This window comes from Oryctolagus cuniculus, chromosome 1, assembly GCF_051225735.1.
Source record: "Oryctolagus cuniculus isolate XC-2025 breed Fujian yellow rabbit chromosome 1, ASM5122573v1, whole genome shotgun sequence".
NCBI classification, from domain to species: domain Eukaryota; kingdom Metazoa; phylum Chordata; class Mammalia; order Lagomorpha; family Leporidae; genus Oryctolagus; species Oryctolagus cuniculus.
This window is the reverse complement of record NC_142867.1, coordinates 30,255,000-30,271,191: the sequence shown is the minus strand read 5'-3', so window position 1 is coordinate 30,271,191 and position 16,192 is coordinate 30,255,000. Positions and strand designations below refer to the sequence as shown.

The 16,192-nt window shown below is 41.5% G+C and overlaps 1 protein-coding gene across 4 annotated transcripts in view; it reads left to right on the top strand.

Annotated features, from left to right (window-relative positions):
- Positions 1 to 16,192, top strand: part of TRIM44 (TRIM family member 44) — a 118,756-nt gene that overhangs the window by 52,233 nt on the left and 50,331 nt on the right. The window contains exon 5 of one of the 4 annotated variants that reach the window (XM_089309660.1): positions 12,429 to 12,594. The exons of 2 other annotated variants lie outside the window; for them this stretch is intronic. In XM_089309660.1, coding sequence (XP_089165786.1) covers positions 12,429 to 12,513 — 85 coding nt within the window. In that variant the 3' untranslated portion in view covers positions 12,514 to 12,594. Of the gene's footprint in view, positions 1 to 3,889; positions 5,139 to 12,428; positions 12,595 to 16,192 lie in introns of those variants that run through there. One more of the 4 variants, XM_017345979.4, reaches the window with a different exon arrangement.

Genomic DNA, 16,192 nt, shown 5'->3' with positions numbered 1-16,192 from the left:
TCTGTAGAGAGCTGAGTTCCTCAGAACTCAATTTGAAAAAACCTAATCTAGTCCAAGTCCCTTACTAATAAAAGCTAAATGAATTTTGCACAGTCACCTTCTTGGCCCTTCTTTGGTTTTATTTACATATCAACAAATAGGATTTTTTTCCTCCCAAAAGTTATCCCACATCTGTATCTCCTGGTAATTCTTCATTTGGGAGCTGAGGTTCTCAACCTCAACTTTAGCTCCAGGGAGAAAAAAAAAAAAAAAAAAAACCCTGTCTGGCTTATCCTCTACTGCAGTTAAAACCATGGGCACCTTGCTTCAAGCTTACAGAGCCTCAGGAAACCCCTTCACACTCCCATCATCTAACAGTGCTTAGTGCTCCTTCTGTGTTGTAGTTTATTTTCTTCCTTCTTTTTTCCCTCTCTCCCTTCCTTCCCTTTCTCCATTTAAAAGGAATTTGGATTTTAAAAAGGTGGGGGAGGGGGCTGGAAGTGGTTCATTAATTGTGACAAATTGACTAATCTGGGATGTTAGTAATAGGGGAAATGGGTGAATAAAGGCTCTGTGGGGACTCTCAGTATTACTACCTCATGATTTTTTATGGATTTAGAACTATTCTGAAATGTTAAAAAAAAAAAAACACATCAACAACCCTACTATGCTGTACACTGGGTATGTAAGGATGACTGAGGCAGACATGATCTGTAGATCCTGAGTCTAGAGGGACCAGATACTTACACTGTGGGAAAAGTGCCATGAAAAGGGAAGTTTAGGTTAGAAGAAGGGTTCCCAGGTCAGTCCTGGAGGGTGAGGAGAGGCTTAGTGGAAAAGGTTATAGAGGAGCCAGTACTATGGAGTAGCAGGTGAAGCTGCCGCCTGCAGTGCTGGCATCCCATGTGGGCGCCAGTTCGAGTCCCAGCTGCTCCACTTCCAATCCAGCTCTCTACTGTGGCCTGGGAGGGCAGTGGAGAATGGCCCAAATCCTTGGGCCCCTGTGCCCGTGTGGGAGACTCAGAGGAAGCCCTTGGTTCCTGGCTTCATATGCGGCCATCTGGGGTATGAACCAAGACATTGGGAAACCTCTCTGTTTTTCTCTCTGTGCGTAACTCTACCTTTCAAATGAATAAATAAATCTTTTAAAAACTATTTCAAAAAAAGAAAAGATTGTAGATAACATTTTACTACCTCAAGGCCTGAAAGATGGGAAGGCAGAAAAAAAGGAGGAACAGGAGTTGGTAGTTTTTTTTTTTTTTTTTTTTTTTTGACAGGCAGAGTGGACAGTGAGAGAGAGAGACAGAGAGAAAGGTCTTCCTTTGCCGTTGGTTCACCCTCCAATGGCCGCCGCGGCCGGCGCACTGCAGCCAGTGCACCGCGCTGATCTGATGGCAGGAGCCAGGAGCCAGGTGCTTTTCCTGGTCTCCCATGGGGTGCAGGGCCCAAGCACCTGGGCCATCCTCCACTGCACTCCCTGGCCATAGCAGAGAGCTGGCCTGGAAGAGGGGCAACCGGGACAGAATCCGGCGCCCCAACCGGGACTAGAACCCGGTGTGCCGGCGCCGCAAGGTGGAGGATTAGCCTATTGAGCCACGGCGCCGGCCCAAGGAGTTGGTAGTTCTAAAGAGAGGGGAAAACTTGGATTAAGGCTCCAGACAAGAGAGTAGAGGAAAGCAGAGCTCAGATCATTTAGAGATTTAAAGGCCACCTTAAGGTATTTGAAGGCAGTAGGAACATTAAATATTTTTTAAATTTTTCTTTTTTAGGTTTTACAGGTTCAACACAGTTCATAGATATAGTTCTGAGAATATAATAATATTCCCTTTCTCTGCATTAAAGATTTTTAAACAGGAATTAACCTAAGCAGGCTTGCATTTTAGAAATCTCCCTTGCCTATAGGACAGAAAATGAATTGGAGGTGTCTCAAGAGCATGAGAGACTAGTTAAACTAAGTTAACAAAAGTAGCTGTCTAAATCAGTATCTTCTCTAGTTATTGGCCAGGTGTTTATCATTTTGCACAGATCTTTGATTTAGACACACTGTAAATTATTTCTCTGGCATTCTACCTCTTCTACTCTCAAGATTAGCTCTGGCTCCTTAAAACCCATGCCAGATAGTCCTAGACCTTCTTTCTCAGACAACTCAAATAAGACCATGATTTAAAAAAAAAAAATGCCTTAGAAATAAGAATGTGCAGACTTCATAGGATAGCAGTGGCATTTCTGCCTGAGAGAGCCTGAATAGGATAAATTACTCCTCTTGCCCTCATGGCCACATGCCAGAGCCACATTGATTAAAGAATACAAGGACCTTAGGTAGAGATTAACTCTCTTCAAAGATAACATTCATGGCCGGCGCCGCGGCTCACTAGGCTAATCCTCCGCCTTGCGGCGCCGGCACACCGGGTTCTAGTCCCGGTCGGGGTGCCGGATACTGTCCCGGTTGCCCCTCTTCCAGGCCAGCTCTCTGCTGTGGCCAGGGAGTGCAGTGGAGAATGGCCCAAGTGCTTGGGCCCTGCACCCCATGGGAGACCAGGATAAGTACCTGGTCCCCGCCATCGGATCAGCGCGGTGCGCAGGCCGCAGCAGCCATTGGAGGGCGAACCAATGGCAAAAAGGAAGACCTTTCTCTCTGTCTGTCTTTCTCACCGTCCACTCTGCCTGTCAAAAAAAAAAAAAAAAAAAAAAAAAAAAAAAAAAAAAAAAAAACATTCAGTGTGGAATACTGGCTTTAATATTTAATTGCAAACACTTTCATGTCATTTTGACAACATAGTGGTAAGACAGAGTTTGTTTGCTAGCAACCACGATGTCAGGCTGTCTCTTGAGCCAGGCTGCCGTGAATGTCAGCAGGATTCTGTTGGACTGGGACTTGACAGAACCCTTTTGGTACAATGAACATTTGCAGAACATGTTCTAATTGGCAGAAAGAGGGAAGAGAAATCAAATTTTATTTTTAATAAGTTCATATGTGTTGGTTCCATTCAGTTTATTTGTATTGAACTACCATTTGCCTGAATTTAATTCATTTAGTACTTCAGGGAATATTGCTTTTGATCTGAAATTCCTCTCATTTGTGATAGACACTTTACCATTTCCAAAAGCCGAACAGAATTTTGTTCCAAAGTCTTCTTATTAAATGAGGGTTGATGTGTAAAGGAGGCAGAAAGGAAGTGTGAGTCTCTCTGCATGGGGAATGGATGAGAAAGGGATCTGGAGATGCTGAGTTCTAGTTCTGATTGTGTCTCCTTTGCTACCATGCTTTCCACACAGCCACTTCCCCACTATCTACACAAAAGTCCAAGGAGAAATGGATTCCAACCAGTATGCACAATGGGAAGAACAGAAAATGTCCTGTCATGTGGGAATGTAATGGCCAGTTACAGACCTTTCTGTCAGCTGGAATCTCCTTTTTTTCCCAAGTTGTTTGATATGAGATATTGTGCTTTGGGTCATGTCTTTTCCCTGTCCTGAATTCTCTTGTGTAGCTACCTTACTAATTAACAATAATAGCCATATATATCATTTACTGAACATTTATTATGTCCAAAGTGCTGTTTGTTCTAATTAATTCTCATGTAAAGCTTAGGGTTTAGTTTTCATGTCACTGGTCAAGTGAGGAAAAAAGTACTCAGATTAACTTGCCTTCCATGACGTAGCTAATAAGCAGTAGAACCAGAACTTGAATCTGGTTTGACTTCAGGGCTCGTGCCCTCAAGCACCTTTCAGATAGTCTCCAGTATACCAGCACACTTCTCTGTGTGAGCTGGTGTGAAAATCAAGAGGACTCACACTTAGTCCTCAGAGGATCACTTTGATCTTGTCCTTCTAACCTGGTGTTCTTACTTGCTTTGACAATGAATTGCTGCGGTCTCTATTTTCTGTAAATTGCTTCTTCTCTCCTTAGGCTCTGTCATTATGCAGGGATCTTCGATTCATCCTCATGCAGTATCCTCTGAGAGTCAGCAGTGGAAGAGATGCTCTCTGGGGAGCAGCAACCCAAGTTTCCTCTGACTCCACAGAATAACAGCCTGTTGCTTCTTCATCAAGTAACTTACTCCTCAGATCCATGATACGCAGTCATAGTGGCAGATTCTCAGAGGAGGGAAGGAGCAAAAGAACTAATATGTAGAGCATGGATAGCAACTGCTGTAGAGTCATCATTTAACAGGGTGTCTTTGAAGCCACAGTGATTTTTTTCCAAGTAAAAAAAGCAATTTACACTTTTGGCAGCAATTTTCTGTCTTCTCTGTGCTATTACAGGAGATCTTGTGTTTGCACCCTCACAGATTGGCTCCTTCTCTTCTGAAGCCTGCTGAGAAGTAATATGTATTTGAGGAGAGGAGGTGGCTGTAGGAACTGCTGGCGTGAAACCTATTGTGTGGTGGGAGGAAGTCAGAGAGAGAAAGACCCATAAACCCTTGTGCTCAAAGAAGGAGCAAGATCAGGACTAAATTTCAATTTGCTATTGAGGTTCTCTGAGATTTTTCTTTTTAACGAAGAGGAAAATGACTTTTTTAATAGTCAAAGTTATATGTGGAACTTCTGTAGAATTTCTCTTCCTCAAAGAGGGCTATTCCTCAGGCACAAGGCTACTGCTGAGATCAGCGTGACTCTGACCCACACTGAATCTGTTGATCAGACAGAAAGCATGCTGTGCAGGAGTCAGAGATGAAGGAGATCAGCCACCTCACTTCTATTCTTAGTTCTGCCTGTGACTGACTGCATGACCCTAGGCAAATCATTTAACCTCCTGTGAACCATAGCCTCATCCCTCTCTGCTCGCACTTCACCTAGTTTTGGGGACATAGTTTTGAGGAAGAATACAAAGCTTGTATCGAATACAAAGTGGAGGGGCTGATGTTGTGGTACAGTGGGTTAAACTGTTGCCGATGGTGCTGACATCCCATATGAGCACCAGTTCAAGTCCAGCTGCCTGCTAGGGAACTGGGAAGGCAGCAGAAGATAACGTGAGTGCCCGTGTTCCTGCCACCCACATAGGAGACCCAGCTGAAGTTCTTGCTGCTTTGCTTTGACCTGGCCCAGCTCTGGCCATTGCAGCCATTTGTGGAATGAACCAGGGGGTGGAAGATCTCTGTCTTTCTTTCCCTCTCTTTCTATAACTCTTTCAAATAAATAAATCTTTTTTAAAAATATGAAGTGGAAAGAATCTGCTTATAGATTCTGTAATTTGGTAGACTTATTTTTTTAGTCCTAATTTTGTTTCTTTAAATATTGTCTTACAGTTATATATATCCTTTTTTCTCCTCTAAACAAATCACCATATGTTCTTAGATACAGCATTTCTCTTTCTGACTAGCTAGGTTGTAGAGATAAAAGAGGACTAAGTTAGTGATACACTTTAGTTTATTTTGTCCTTTGATTACAAATTCATGGTTTGGTTATTTTGTTATCACCATTTGAGGAGACCCATCTGGAAGCCAAAGGAAATGAAGCTGATGCTTGTGACATGACATGGAACTGTCGGGGCTGTTTATTGTATAGAGTGGGGTTCCGACATCTAAGTTGGCCTTTAGCATAGAGAGGCTCTTAATGGCCACATTCTCCTCTTTAGGAGCATGAGCTGACTTTGTTTTGCCATCCTGGTGTGGATTGTTTGTCCCCTACTTTAGCCAAATAAAGGATAAACTTCTGTTACACCTTATACTGACAGTTTATATCAAAAGCAAGCCTCTTTGCTAAAGTACTTGGTTTTTAGAAGTTTTCCTGTGAGAGTCACAACTTTATTTTGTGTATGTTGGTATATTAACCAGGGAATCTACTCACATCTAGAATATTCAGCCAAGGTGCCTGTAGCTTATTGCATCTGCTCCCAACTGGAAGTGCTAAGAACAGCCCATATTCCATATTGCTGCCTGCTATTTCTGGCTCAATAATGCTAACAGTTGGGCCTGGTAGGAAGAGGCCTGGGTGTCACTTTGCATGCTGTGGTTCTGCTCTATTCCACTTTTGTTTGCCATCCAATGCAGTAGTTAATGATGTATGACAGGCTACTCTTGTTTATGTATTTGGTCTCAGAGTAACATTTTCTGCTAGGCACTCTGGTCCTTAAAGTTTCAGAAAGGAGAGATTACAGAGGAATTCTCACATTCATTTGTTCAGCAAATATCTTAGAGGTGCCTAATGTGTGATAGGCCTCAGAGATATGAAGGTGACTAAGATTTTTCCCTTGAATTTATAGATTTCAAAGTCTGATTTGAATGAGAGTTAAACCATTTTAATTTCATATTTAAGTACAGTATAAAATCATAAATTATTATAGAGAAGGATTTATTGAGTGACAACAATATGTGAGAAAATATTTTAAACATTTCCATATATCATTTATTTCTCACAACAGTCCTAATAAGTGGTTGTTAATATACTACCTTCATTTCTCATCCTAGATGAAAAGCTGAGTTGCAGAGAGGTTATACATTCATGAGACCACACAGCTAACAAGCAGTGGAGCCAGCATCCCAAGTCTAATAGTCTGACTCCAGAGTGTGAGCTCTTAACCATTGCACTGTAATAATACTCTAAAATAAATGTATTGGATATAGATTAGGATCCAAGTAATTCAAAAGAAAGAATCAGAACGTACAGCATTTCTTCTTCCTGTTGACAGTAGGTAGGGCTACTTTCTATTTTCTTACTTTTAGATGGAAAGGGTAGAGGGGCTGTCCAAACAGAGAGACCAGCACATAAAAAGACTCAGGAATGACCACACGTGCTATGTGGATGGTGAGTAATAACAGCACGATTGCCCTGTGGCAGGAACTAAGACTAAAACCTGGGTTGAGTCCAGCTTGCACAGGATCTTTTATGCCATGAGATGGTGAAAGGTTTGTATTGTTTCCGATTACACTTTACCTCTTGCCTGTATCATCTATGGAAAAAAAAAATGGAACCTTACGGGTTTCTTCCTCTAGGAAGATTTCATGTTTTATTATGGGTAAATTGTTTGCTTTCTTCATACCTCAGTTTCTCAACCACTTGCATCTTATTATACCCAAAGGGCAAATATGCTATGAAGCATTGAAAGTGTTCTGCTTTTGGAATTGCTCTTTTAAATGGAAAAGCCATCAGCTAAGCTAAGGTAGTTGTAAGAGGAAATTATTCATTTGATTTGTGTCCTATTCCTCCATTTTGACAGCTCCTACCTTCCTCTGATTTAGAAGTAAGTCTGAAAAGTAGTCACCCAGTTCCTTTTAAATTAATAGAGAAAGGCAGTTCTTAAGTATTAACATTTCCCAAATAAATGTAAAGGTATAGATGTTTTTACTTCAATTGATGTGTACAGTGCCATGTTGATACCCAAAGTATATCCAGTGCTAAAGTACATGGCTGCAGTCTAGTTCTCCTGTTCTTTGTCTTCATAGCCATTTTGGACTGGAATTAAGTAGAATATATTTTTAGGAGGCCACAAACTCCAGTATGTGTTTCAAGAATATCTAAATTTGATATCTTTGCTTATGCTCCCCTCACTAGCGGGCAGCCACAGCAAAATTGTTCATAGTGTCTTTCACTTTATTTTTTTTAACTTTTATTTAGCAAATATAAATTTCCAAAGTACAGCTTATGGATTACAATGGCTTTCCCCACTCCGATAACTTCCCTCCCGCCCACACCCCTCCCAACTCCAGCTCCCTCTCCCATTCCATTCACATCAAGATTCATTTTCAATTATCTTTTTATACAGAAGATCAATTTAGTATATATTAAGTAAAGATTTCAACAGTTTGCACCCACACAGAAACACAAGTGTAAAATACGGTTTGAGTACTAGTTATAGCATTAATTCCCATTGAACAACACATTAAGGACAGAGATCCTACATGAGGAGTGTTTTTCACTTTAGAAGAAACCTGCTGGTCTTAAGCATCTTCTCTCCACTTCCCAGTGAAAGGCAGGAAAGAGGCCAGTAATTCCTTTTCTCCAACAGTTTCCAAGGGTCTTTTCTTTTTCTCTAAGCTCTTTCTGGCTGAATGGCATTTGCCTCTTTTTCTAGAGACCTTCAGTGGGCATCTGTAACAGATGTTGGGAATACATGCTGGTGGATTTCTTTTTTTCAAGATAGTATGCTGTTGAAAGCAAATGAGTGCCGCTTTCCTTAAAATTAGGACTGTAAGGAGCTGGCTTCAGAATTTTCAGGAAGGAGACCAAAGGCTGAGATAAAGCTGAAGCACCATAAATGATGAGGTTTTGCCATAGGCCCGTGTTCCTGTGCCTGTTCTCGTTTGGACCTAGAACCTAAACGTGAGTTGTCTCAGGTTCCTAAAAGATACTTTTTTTCCACAAGCAGAAGTTTCAAGGAAGAAAATAACTACTTTGTTAGATGAAATGCCCCATCCTCAACTCCTGCTCCTGAGCACCACTACCAGTTGTACCCTGTAGGTTGCAATGAGGTTGTAAAATGAAAGGCATTTTGTTTCCTTGGTAAGTACATGTCCTTTACACTCTGGTTGCATCAATTCTATTTAAAGGAAGGTGAGATTGAACACGAGAAAAACAGTACAGACAAGGAGGAGCTGAAGAACTTTAGTGGGGTGAGGATGGGGAGGGTGGTGTTGTGACACAACAGATAAACGCTGCAGCCTGTGATGCCAGCCAGCATCCCATATGGGCTCCAGTTGGAGTCCTGGCTGTTCTACTTCTGATCCTGCTGCCTGCTAATGTCCTGGGAAAAACGCCTGTACCCACATGGAAAACTTGGATGAAGCTCCTGGCTCCTGGCCTTGGCCTGGCCCATTGCTTGCTCTCTCTCTGACTTATAAAATAAATCTTAAAAAACTCAACAGAATGAGGAAAAGAATAATTTTTCAGCTGTTCCTGGCTGCTGGATGCATCTTGGTCTAGTTGCTGTGGGGTGTTGTGACATTTTATCCCGCCCACATAGGTGCTGTCACTCAGACTAGGCTTAGCTAAAATAACTAGGCTGCCAAGTTTGCCCTAACTTTCAGAGTAGTCTAGGATTAATACTTAGCCAACAATAGCAGTGATACCTGTCTATGTATTGAACATTAAGTAAGAACTAGACCTACATATATTAACGTGTTTAAACAACTTCTGGGAAGTATAGTTATTCTAAGCTCTCTTCTGTGTGAAGAAGTTGATACTGTGGTCACACACCTAAGAAATAACAAGAATTAGAACTCAGATCTATCAGGATTAAAAGTCTATGCTTTCCCAGTCCCAAAAAGACAAATACCATAGGTTTTCCTTGATCCAAGATAACTAATAGAGTACCTACAATGTAATATATTGGAGTCAAAAGAACATTTTAAGATACAATGATTGTAGCCCCGTCTCTTCTGTTGAGGAACAGTGTTTTCTTCTTCATACTATTTTTTGAACTCTTTCACTTAGTGTAGGGTTAACTTTACAATCATAAAGTAAACTGAAAATACATCTTTGTAAAAATTAAGAGTAGGAATGGGAGAGGGAGGAAGAAGGGCCTTGGAGCATGGGCAGGAGGGAGAGTAGGGTGGGAAGTATCACTATGTTCCTAAATCGATATATATGAAATACATGAAGCTTGTATAGTTTAAATAAAATTTACAAAAAGAAAAAGTCTATGTTTTCAGCCATTGTAGTATACTTCATTGTAGTATACTTTGTAGTATGTATTCAGGATGGAATATTCATCTTCCAGTTTCTTGGCTGGGAATAAATGAAGCTCATGGATGCGATTGTAACAAAGCAGAATTGGCATTTAAATTTTTAAAAATTCGTTTGTTTGTGAGAGAGAGCACACCTAATTGCTGGTTTACTCCCTAAGAGCCCACTGGGGCCAAAGTTAGGAACTTAATCCAGGTCACCTATGTGAGTGGCAACAGCCCAGTTAGTTACTTGAGCCATTACTACTGCCTCTCAGGGTCTGCATTAGCAGGAAACTAGAATCAGGACTAAAGCTGAGTGTGGAAGCCATATACACTGATGTGGGACGTGGGTCTCTTAGTTAAGAGTATTTAACTGCTAGGCTAAACACCTGCCCCAGATTTGGCATTTTTATCAGATTTTTTTTTAATTTTCTCTGCTAAATGTCAAGAAGCAGTTTTTAGAAGAAGTGGAAGTGGGGTTTGCCAAGAAAATGCCTAAGGTAGAATGAACAGGAACTGCTCTCCCTAGACAGGTAAACATTAGTTTACTCCCTGGATTTGTGGAGCCAGTAACTGCCATTGCCTCTTTTGAAAGAGCCACTGTTCACCCAGTGGCAGGTGCAGGCCAACTGTTGCCATGGAAACAGCAGGAGAAGCAGTTTAATTCCAGAACTGATAATTAACTGGGGGTGGGGTGAGGAGGTGGGGAGAGAATTGGGGGGATAATTGTTGCAAGAGGGGAAACATAGCAATTACCAGCAAGCTGCATAGATGAAAAGTCCAAGCACAGATGCTCTGCCTCAGCATGCCCCTAATATTCAGTGCTCATCCCCTCTGGTTAGGAATTTTTGATAATCTAAAATGAAGGGTCAAGTCTCCCCAGCCAGCCAAGACTTTTTAAGGAACCCCATGAGGAAGGAGAAATGTTACAAAGACTATGAAAAGAAATGGAGAGAACCAGATGAATGGCTTCCCTAAGTGACACCACCCAGCCAGAAGCAACCCAGAAATGCTCTCTCAACTCCTCAGGAATAATTCATGCTTGGGGATAAAAAGGACTCACAAAGCATACTTTTTGTGAGTTTCTACTTCTGTGGATGCAGTAGGGGAGAGTGCCTCATTAGGAAGAAAATGAAAGGATGACTTGTAAAGGTGGTGACTTATTTAGGTAGTTGATTACCATGGCTGTTAGGCTTGCAACCCTTCAGAGATTGTATTAATGAAAGTAGCCAACCACTCACAGAAATTATTATCCCATTTAATCCTCAACATCTCAGGAAGAAGATGCTGTTGTTATTCTTACATCAGAACCAGAGATGTTCAATACTTTGACCAAGGTCTCAGCTAATAAGTCAATGTACAGAATCCAATTATCTTATTGGGTTGTATTTACAAAATACAGCCTTGCACTGTACAGAAAAATTGTAGTCCCAATTTAAAATAAAATTAGACTTAAGTAGATAGGAACAGCTTATAATAAAAAAGAAAATGTTTTTCTAATAAGGTAAGTGGCTTAGGGCAGGTAAGGCTTGGAAAAAGAGGTGACTTGATGGCATTGCAAAATGCAAAGAGACTGTCAGATTTCCTCTAATAATCCATTTTAACAAAACTTACATGATGTGTGTATTTTTCATGGGAAAAATGCCATACAGTATAGCAAGATCTCTCTCTACGTGTGTGCACATGTGTTTGCGTGAGGAAAAGAGGGAGGTAGGTCCTGCTTTAAAAGCCTCAGTGAGGGGAGAAACATAGCATTCATCGAACAGTATATATGGAACTTTGTACCAGTGTTTTCTTTGGTGTTAGGAATACAGTCGTGAACAAAACATTCAAGATTCCTTTCCACAGGGAGCTTACATTCTAGAATCTGAAGTAAGGGTTGAGGAATGCTAATGATGTGTGACTTAAAAGCACATTTTAAGGAGACTCATTAGTCCTTCTTTTAAAACCTGTTATAGAAAATCTTGCTGACATCATAAATAAGAGCGCCAATTGTTAAATCAACAACGGGAGTCACTGGGTACATGCTCCCCACGTAGGATCTCTGTCCTTAATGTGTTTTACTATGAAACTTAAAAACAACACTACTAGTCGAACAATACCCCATACCTTGTGCAGTTGTGTGGGTACAGCCTGTTGAAATCCTTGCTTAGTATATACTATGTTGATCTTCAGTATATGAAGGTAATTGAAAATGAAACTCAATGAAGGGCGGGATGGGAGAGGGAGTGGGAGAGGGGAGGGAGGGAGGTTGGGGGGGAAGCCACAACAATACAAAAGTTGCACTTTGTAAATTCACATTTATTAAATAAAAAAAACTATATAACAAACAAAAAGAAAAAAAAGAACTTAATACTTTACCCTTTTAGTATTTTTATGTTCTACTTAAAACTATTGGTTGAACTCTGTAATTAATACACAATTACTCTTAGGTGTTTATTAATTAATGCTATAATTAGTACTCAAATAGTATTTTACACTTTGTGTTTCTGTGTGGGTGCACACACAGGGTGTTGAAATCTTTACTTAATATATGCTAAATTGATCTTCTGTATATAAAGATAATTGAAAATTAATCTTAATGTGAATGGAAGGGGAGAGGGAGCTGGAGAGGGGAGTGTTGTGGGTGGGAGGGAAGTTATGGGGGGGGGATGCTATTGTAATCCATAAGCTGTACTTTGGAAATTTATGTTCATAAAAGAAAAGAAAAGAAAGTAAATCTTGTGGTGGCAGTGCTGTGCCACGGTAGGTTACTCCTCCGCCTGCAGTGCTGGCATCCCATATGGGCACTTGTTCGAGTCCCAGCTACTCCACTTCTGATCCAGCTCTCTGCTAATGGCCTAGGAAAGCAGTGGAAGATGACCCAAGTGCTTGGGCCCATGCACCTGCATGGGAGACCCGGAAGAAGCTCCTGGTTCCTGGCTTCTGATTGGCACAGCTCCGGACATGTCAGCCACTTGAGGAGTGAACCAGTGATGGAAGACCTTTCTCTATGTCTCTCCCCTCTCACTGTCTGTATCTCTGCCTCTCAAATAAATAAATAAAATTTATATATAAAAAAGAAAGTAAGCCTTATACAGTCTTGCTGGCTGATAGGAAAATATGCGGAAGACAGAATGAGACATCAGTATAGGTTGATCATCTTATATTCTTAAAAGTAAGTGCTTGCCTTCAATTTTCCAGAAGTTTGACAAACTCGTAAGTTAGTGTTGCTTTTGTGAGTGAAACAATATAAAAATTTGGGAGTTCAACTCACATAGTAATTATGCTGGAAAATGTAATTTTGCCTGTATAATAGAGATGGGATTATTTCAAGGTGATCTCATTAATGTGCTTTTCATCAACAAAAAGCAGTGTAACCTTTCTCTTACTAGATTAGTACAGGGTCATGATGCAAAAGGCTGTTGGGATGATTTTCAGTCTTTTGTTCTAAGAAAGTAAATTAACTACTGTCTAGAAGTCTAGATATGGAAATTTAAATAATTAAAGATAGAAAATATGTGGGCACTCATTCTGAAATCTCCATGAGTATTCTGTCACTTATGCAAGATCCATTTCTTTGTCCATTTATTTAACAGATGTTGTCAAATGTGTACTATATGCCAGGCAGCACTAGAGTTGGAACTATAGTAGAAAAAAAAACCACAGACAGTTCCTGTTTTTATGATGCCTGATGTATAGTGAATGATCTCTTCTCCCCATTTCAGGGACATACATTTGTTTTGTATCTGCTCAACTCTCTTCAGGCTTAAAGAACCAGCAGCCTACTAGAACAATGCATGTCACATGATGCTCTAAATGGGAAGCCCCCCAGTGCAGGGGTTCCCAGACATATTAGGCTGAATGCTAATTATTTGAGTTGTCAACTGATTTTTCTAAACCCAGGTTTCATGGTCCTGTAAAGCCAGGAAAAACCACCTATTTATGTACATGTACTACAGTAATGTACAGTAATTTACTTACATGTACTACTGTGTAACCAAGACTTTGAGCATCCCTGTGATAATGTTTACCTTATTTTTTTTTTCAAAAAGATTTACTTATCTGTTTGAAAGGCAGAATGACACACAGAGATCTTCCATCTGCTGATTCAGTCCCCAAATGCCAGGGGCTGTTTCTGCACCTCTGGAGCACTGAGTCAAGGTGAGAGGTTCCCAAACCAGACTTCCGATTCCCTGAGGATAGGAGAGTGGACCTTTGCCTTAAACCAGCCAATCAATGAACAGTTCTTTTATTGAGCTTTGACCAGGTTCTTGGGTTTGTGATAGGATGGAATCTTTGTCCACTAGTTCTGTACAACCAAGATGGAATGGTGAATGAGTGTCAGGTTATAATATATGAGATAACCAGAGAATTATATTTAAGTAAGAACCAATGTTTATTTCAAACTCTAACAGTTATAAGAGTTCTTCTAATTCTAAGGTGGCTTTGATATCAGAAGTTCCCAGCTACTTTGAATTTCAGCTTTTTTAAAAAAATTTATTGAGAGGTAGAGTTACAGACAGAGGGAGAGACGGAGAGAAAGATCTTCCATCTGCTGGTTCAATCCTTAAATGGCCACAATGGCCAGAGCTGGGTGAATCAGGAGTCAGGACTTCTTTTGGGTACCCCACGCAGGTGCAAGGGCCAATTACTTGGGCCATCTTCTGCTTTCCCAGGCCATAGAGAGCTGAATCGAAAGAGAAGCAGCCAGAACTAGAATGGTGCCTATATGGGATGCCAGCACTTGAATTATGGCTTTACCACCAACTGTGTAACCTTAGCCCCACTATTTAAACTCTCTAAGCCTTAGTTTTCCCTTCTGAAAATTGGAGATGATAGTATCAAAAGACAGTTGCAGGCCAGCGCCACGGCTCACTAGGCTAATCCTCCGCCTTGCGGCGCCGGCACATCGGGTTCTAGTCCTGGTCGGGGCGCTGGATTCTGTCCAGGTTGCCCCTCTTCCAGGCCAGCGCTCTGCTGTAGCCAGGGAAGTGCAGTAGAGGATGGCCCATGTCCTTGGGCCCTGCACCCCATGGGAGACCAGGAGAAGCACCTGGCTCCTGCCATCGGATTAGCGCGGTGCGCCGGCCGCAGCGCGGGGCTGCAGCGCACCAGCCGCGGCGGCCATTGGAGGGTGAACCAATGGCAAAGGAAGACCTTTGTCTCTCTCACTATCCACTCTGCCTGTCAAAAAAAAAAAAAAAAAAAAAAAGTTGCAATGAGGCCTGAGATGATTCATTTCTTCATTTAAAAAAAAAAATGTTGCTTTCTTTGTGCCATGTGCTGTTCTAAGTGCATGGACCATGCAAATAGCCCTGTAATCTGATAGAAAACAGCGAATGCTTGTTTTCTCCCATACTATGTGTCCATGTCCATTAGCTTTAGCTTTGCTCCCTACTTCATTATAAGACCAAGACTAAAGGAAAGCCTCTGTGTGGGGTGTGCTGGCAAATGAAGAAAAGCAATGACAAAACCATGCAGCCTACCCCAGGAGGGCAGAGAATCATTGTTGGAGCAGAGTAAGAAATGATTTTAGGTGGGGAAAAGAAAAATCCTGAAGGCCCGCTTTATTAGAAAATTGTTCTGAAGTTTCAGACGCAAAAGTCTTGAAGTTCCACACTTGGATAAGAAATAAGAATAGGAGCAATGGGAAGAAAAGAGTAGGTGGAGGAAACAAAGAGTGGGAAAATATAGAGGACTTGGTGCATCAAGGAGAAGGATGGAGCTATGTCAAGATTCCAGGTGTACCTTTGGCACTACTTAGGTCAACTTACACAATCATTGAACCTCTCTGGGTCTGGGTTTGAACATTTGTAAAATGAGAATACCAAGTTTGATGTGAAACTTATGATTTCATCCAGCTGTATCACTGGCTCTAAAATTCCTGGGTTTTTGTTTTTGTTTTTGTTTTTGACAGAGTGGACAGAGAGAGAGAGAGAGAAAGGTCTTCCTTTTCCGTTGGTTCACCCTCCAATGGCCGCTGCGGCCGGTGCGCTGCGCTGATCTGAAGCCAGGAGCCAGGTGCTTCTCCTGGTCTCCCATGGGGTGCAGGGCCCAAGCACTTGGGCCATCCTCCACTGCACTCCCGGGCCACAGCAGAGAGCTTGACCTTCTGGAAGAGGAGCAACTGGGACAGAATCCGGCGCCCCGACTGGGACTAGAACCCGGTGTGCCGGCGCCACAGGCAGAGGATTAGCTGGCGCTGGCCTCCTGGGTTTTTATACTGGGAGACGACAGACCACTAGGAGGAGGAAGTTAGTTTGGAAAGAAAGATGTTACAACAACTCCATTTTGTATTTATCTGAACCCACTGAATTGTGCCTGTTCTGTTTTGTTGGTTTGTTTGTTGGTTTGTTTTTGTCTTTTCTCATAGCCCTCGGTTTCTCCTTGGCTGTGTTGTGAGTCTTAAAAAGAGACAAAATTTATTCTCTAACACCAGATCCTTGGAAACACATAGGACCTTGAGGTGCTGAGACTAATAGGGCCTTATGCACAATGTTTATAGAGTATCTTTGGTTATCTTGGCATCTTTGTATACTTCTACTAGCACATTTCTCTGTCTGAAAATACCTTCACAAGTATCAGAAGTCTATTTTGGGGGGGAAACCTTATTTCCCCTTATTAGC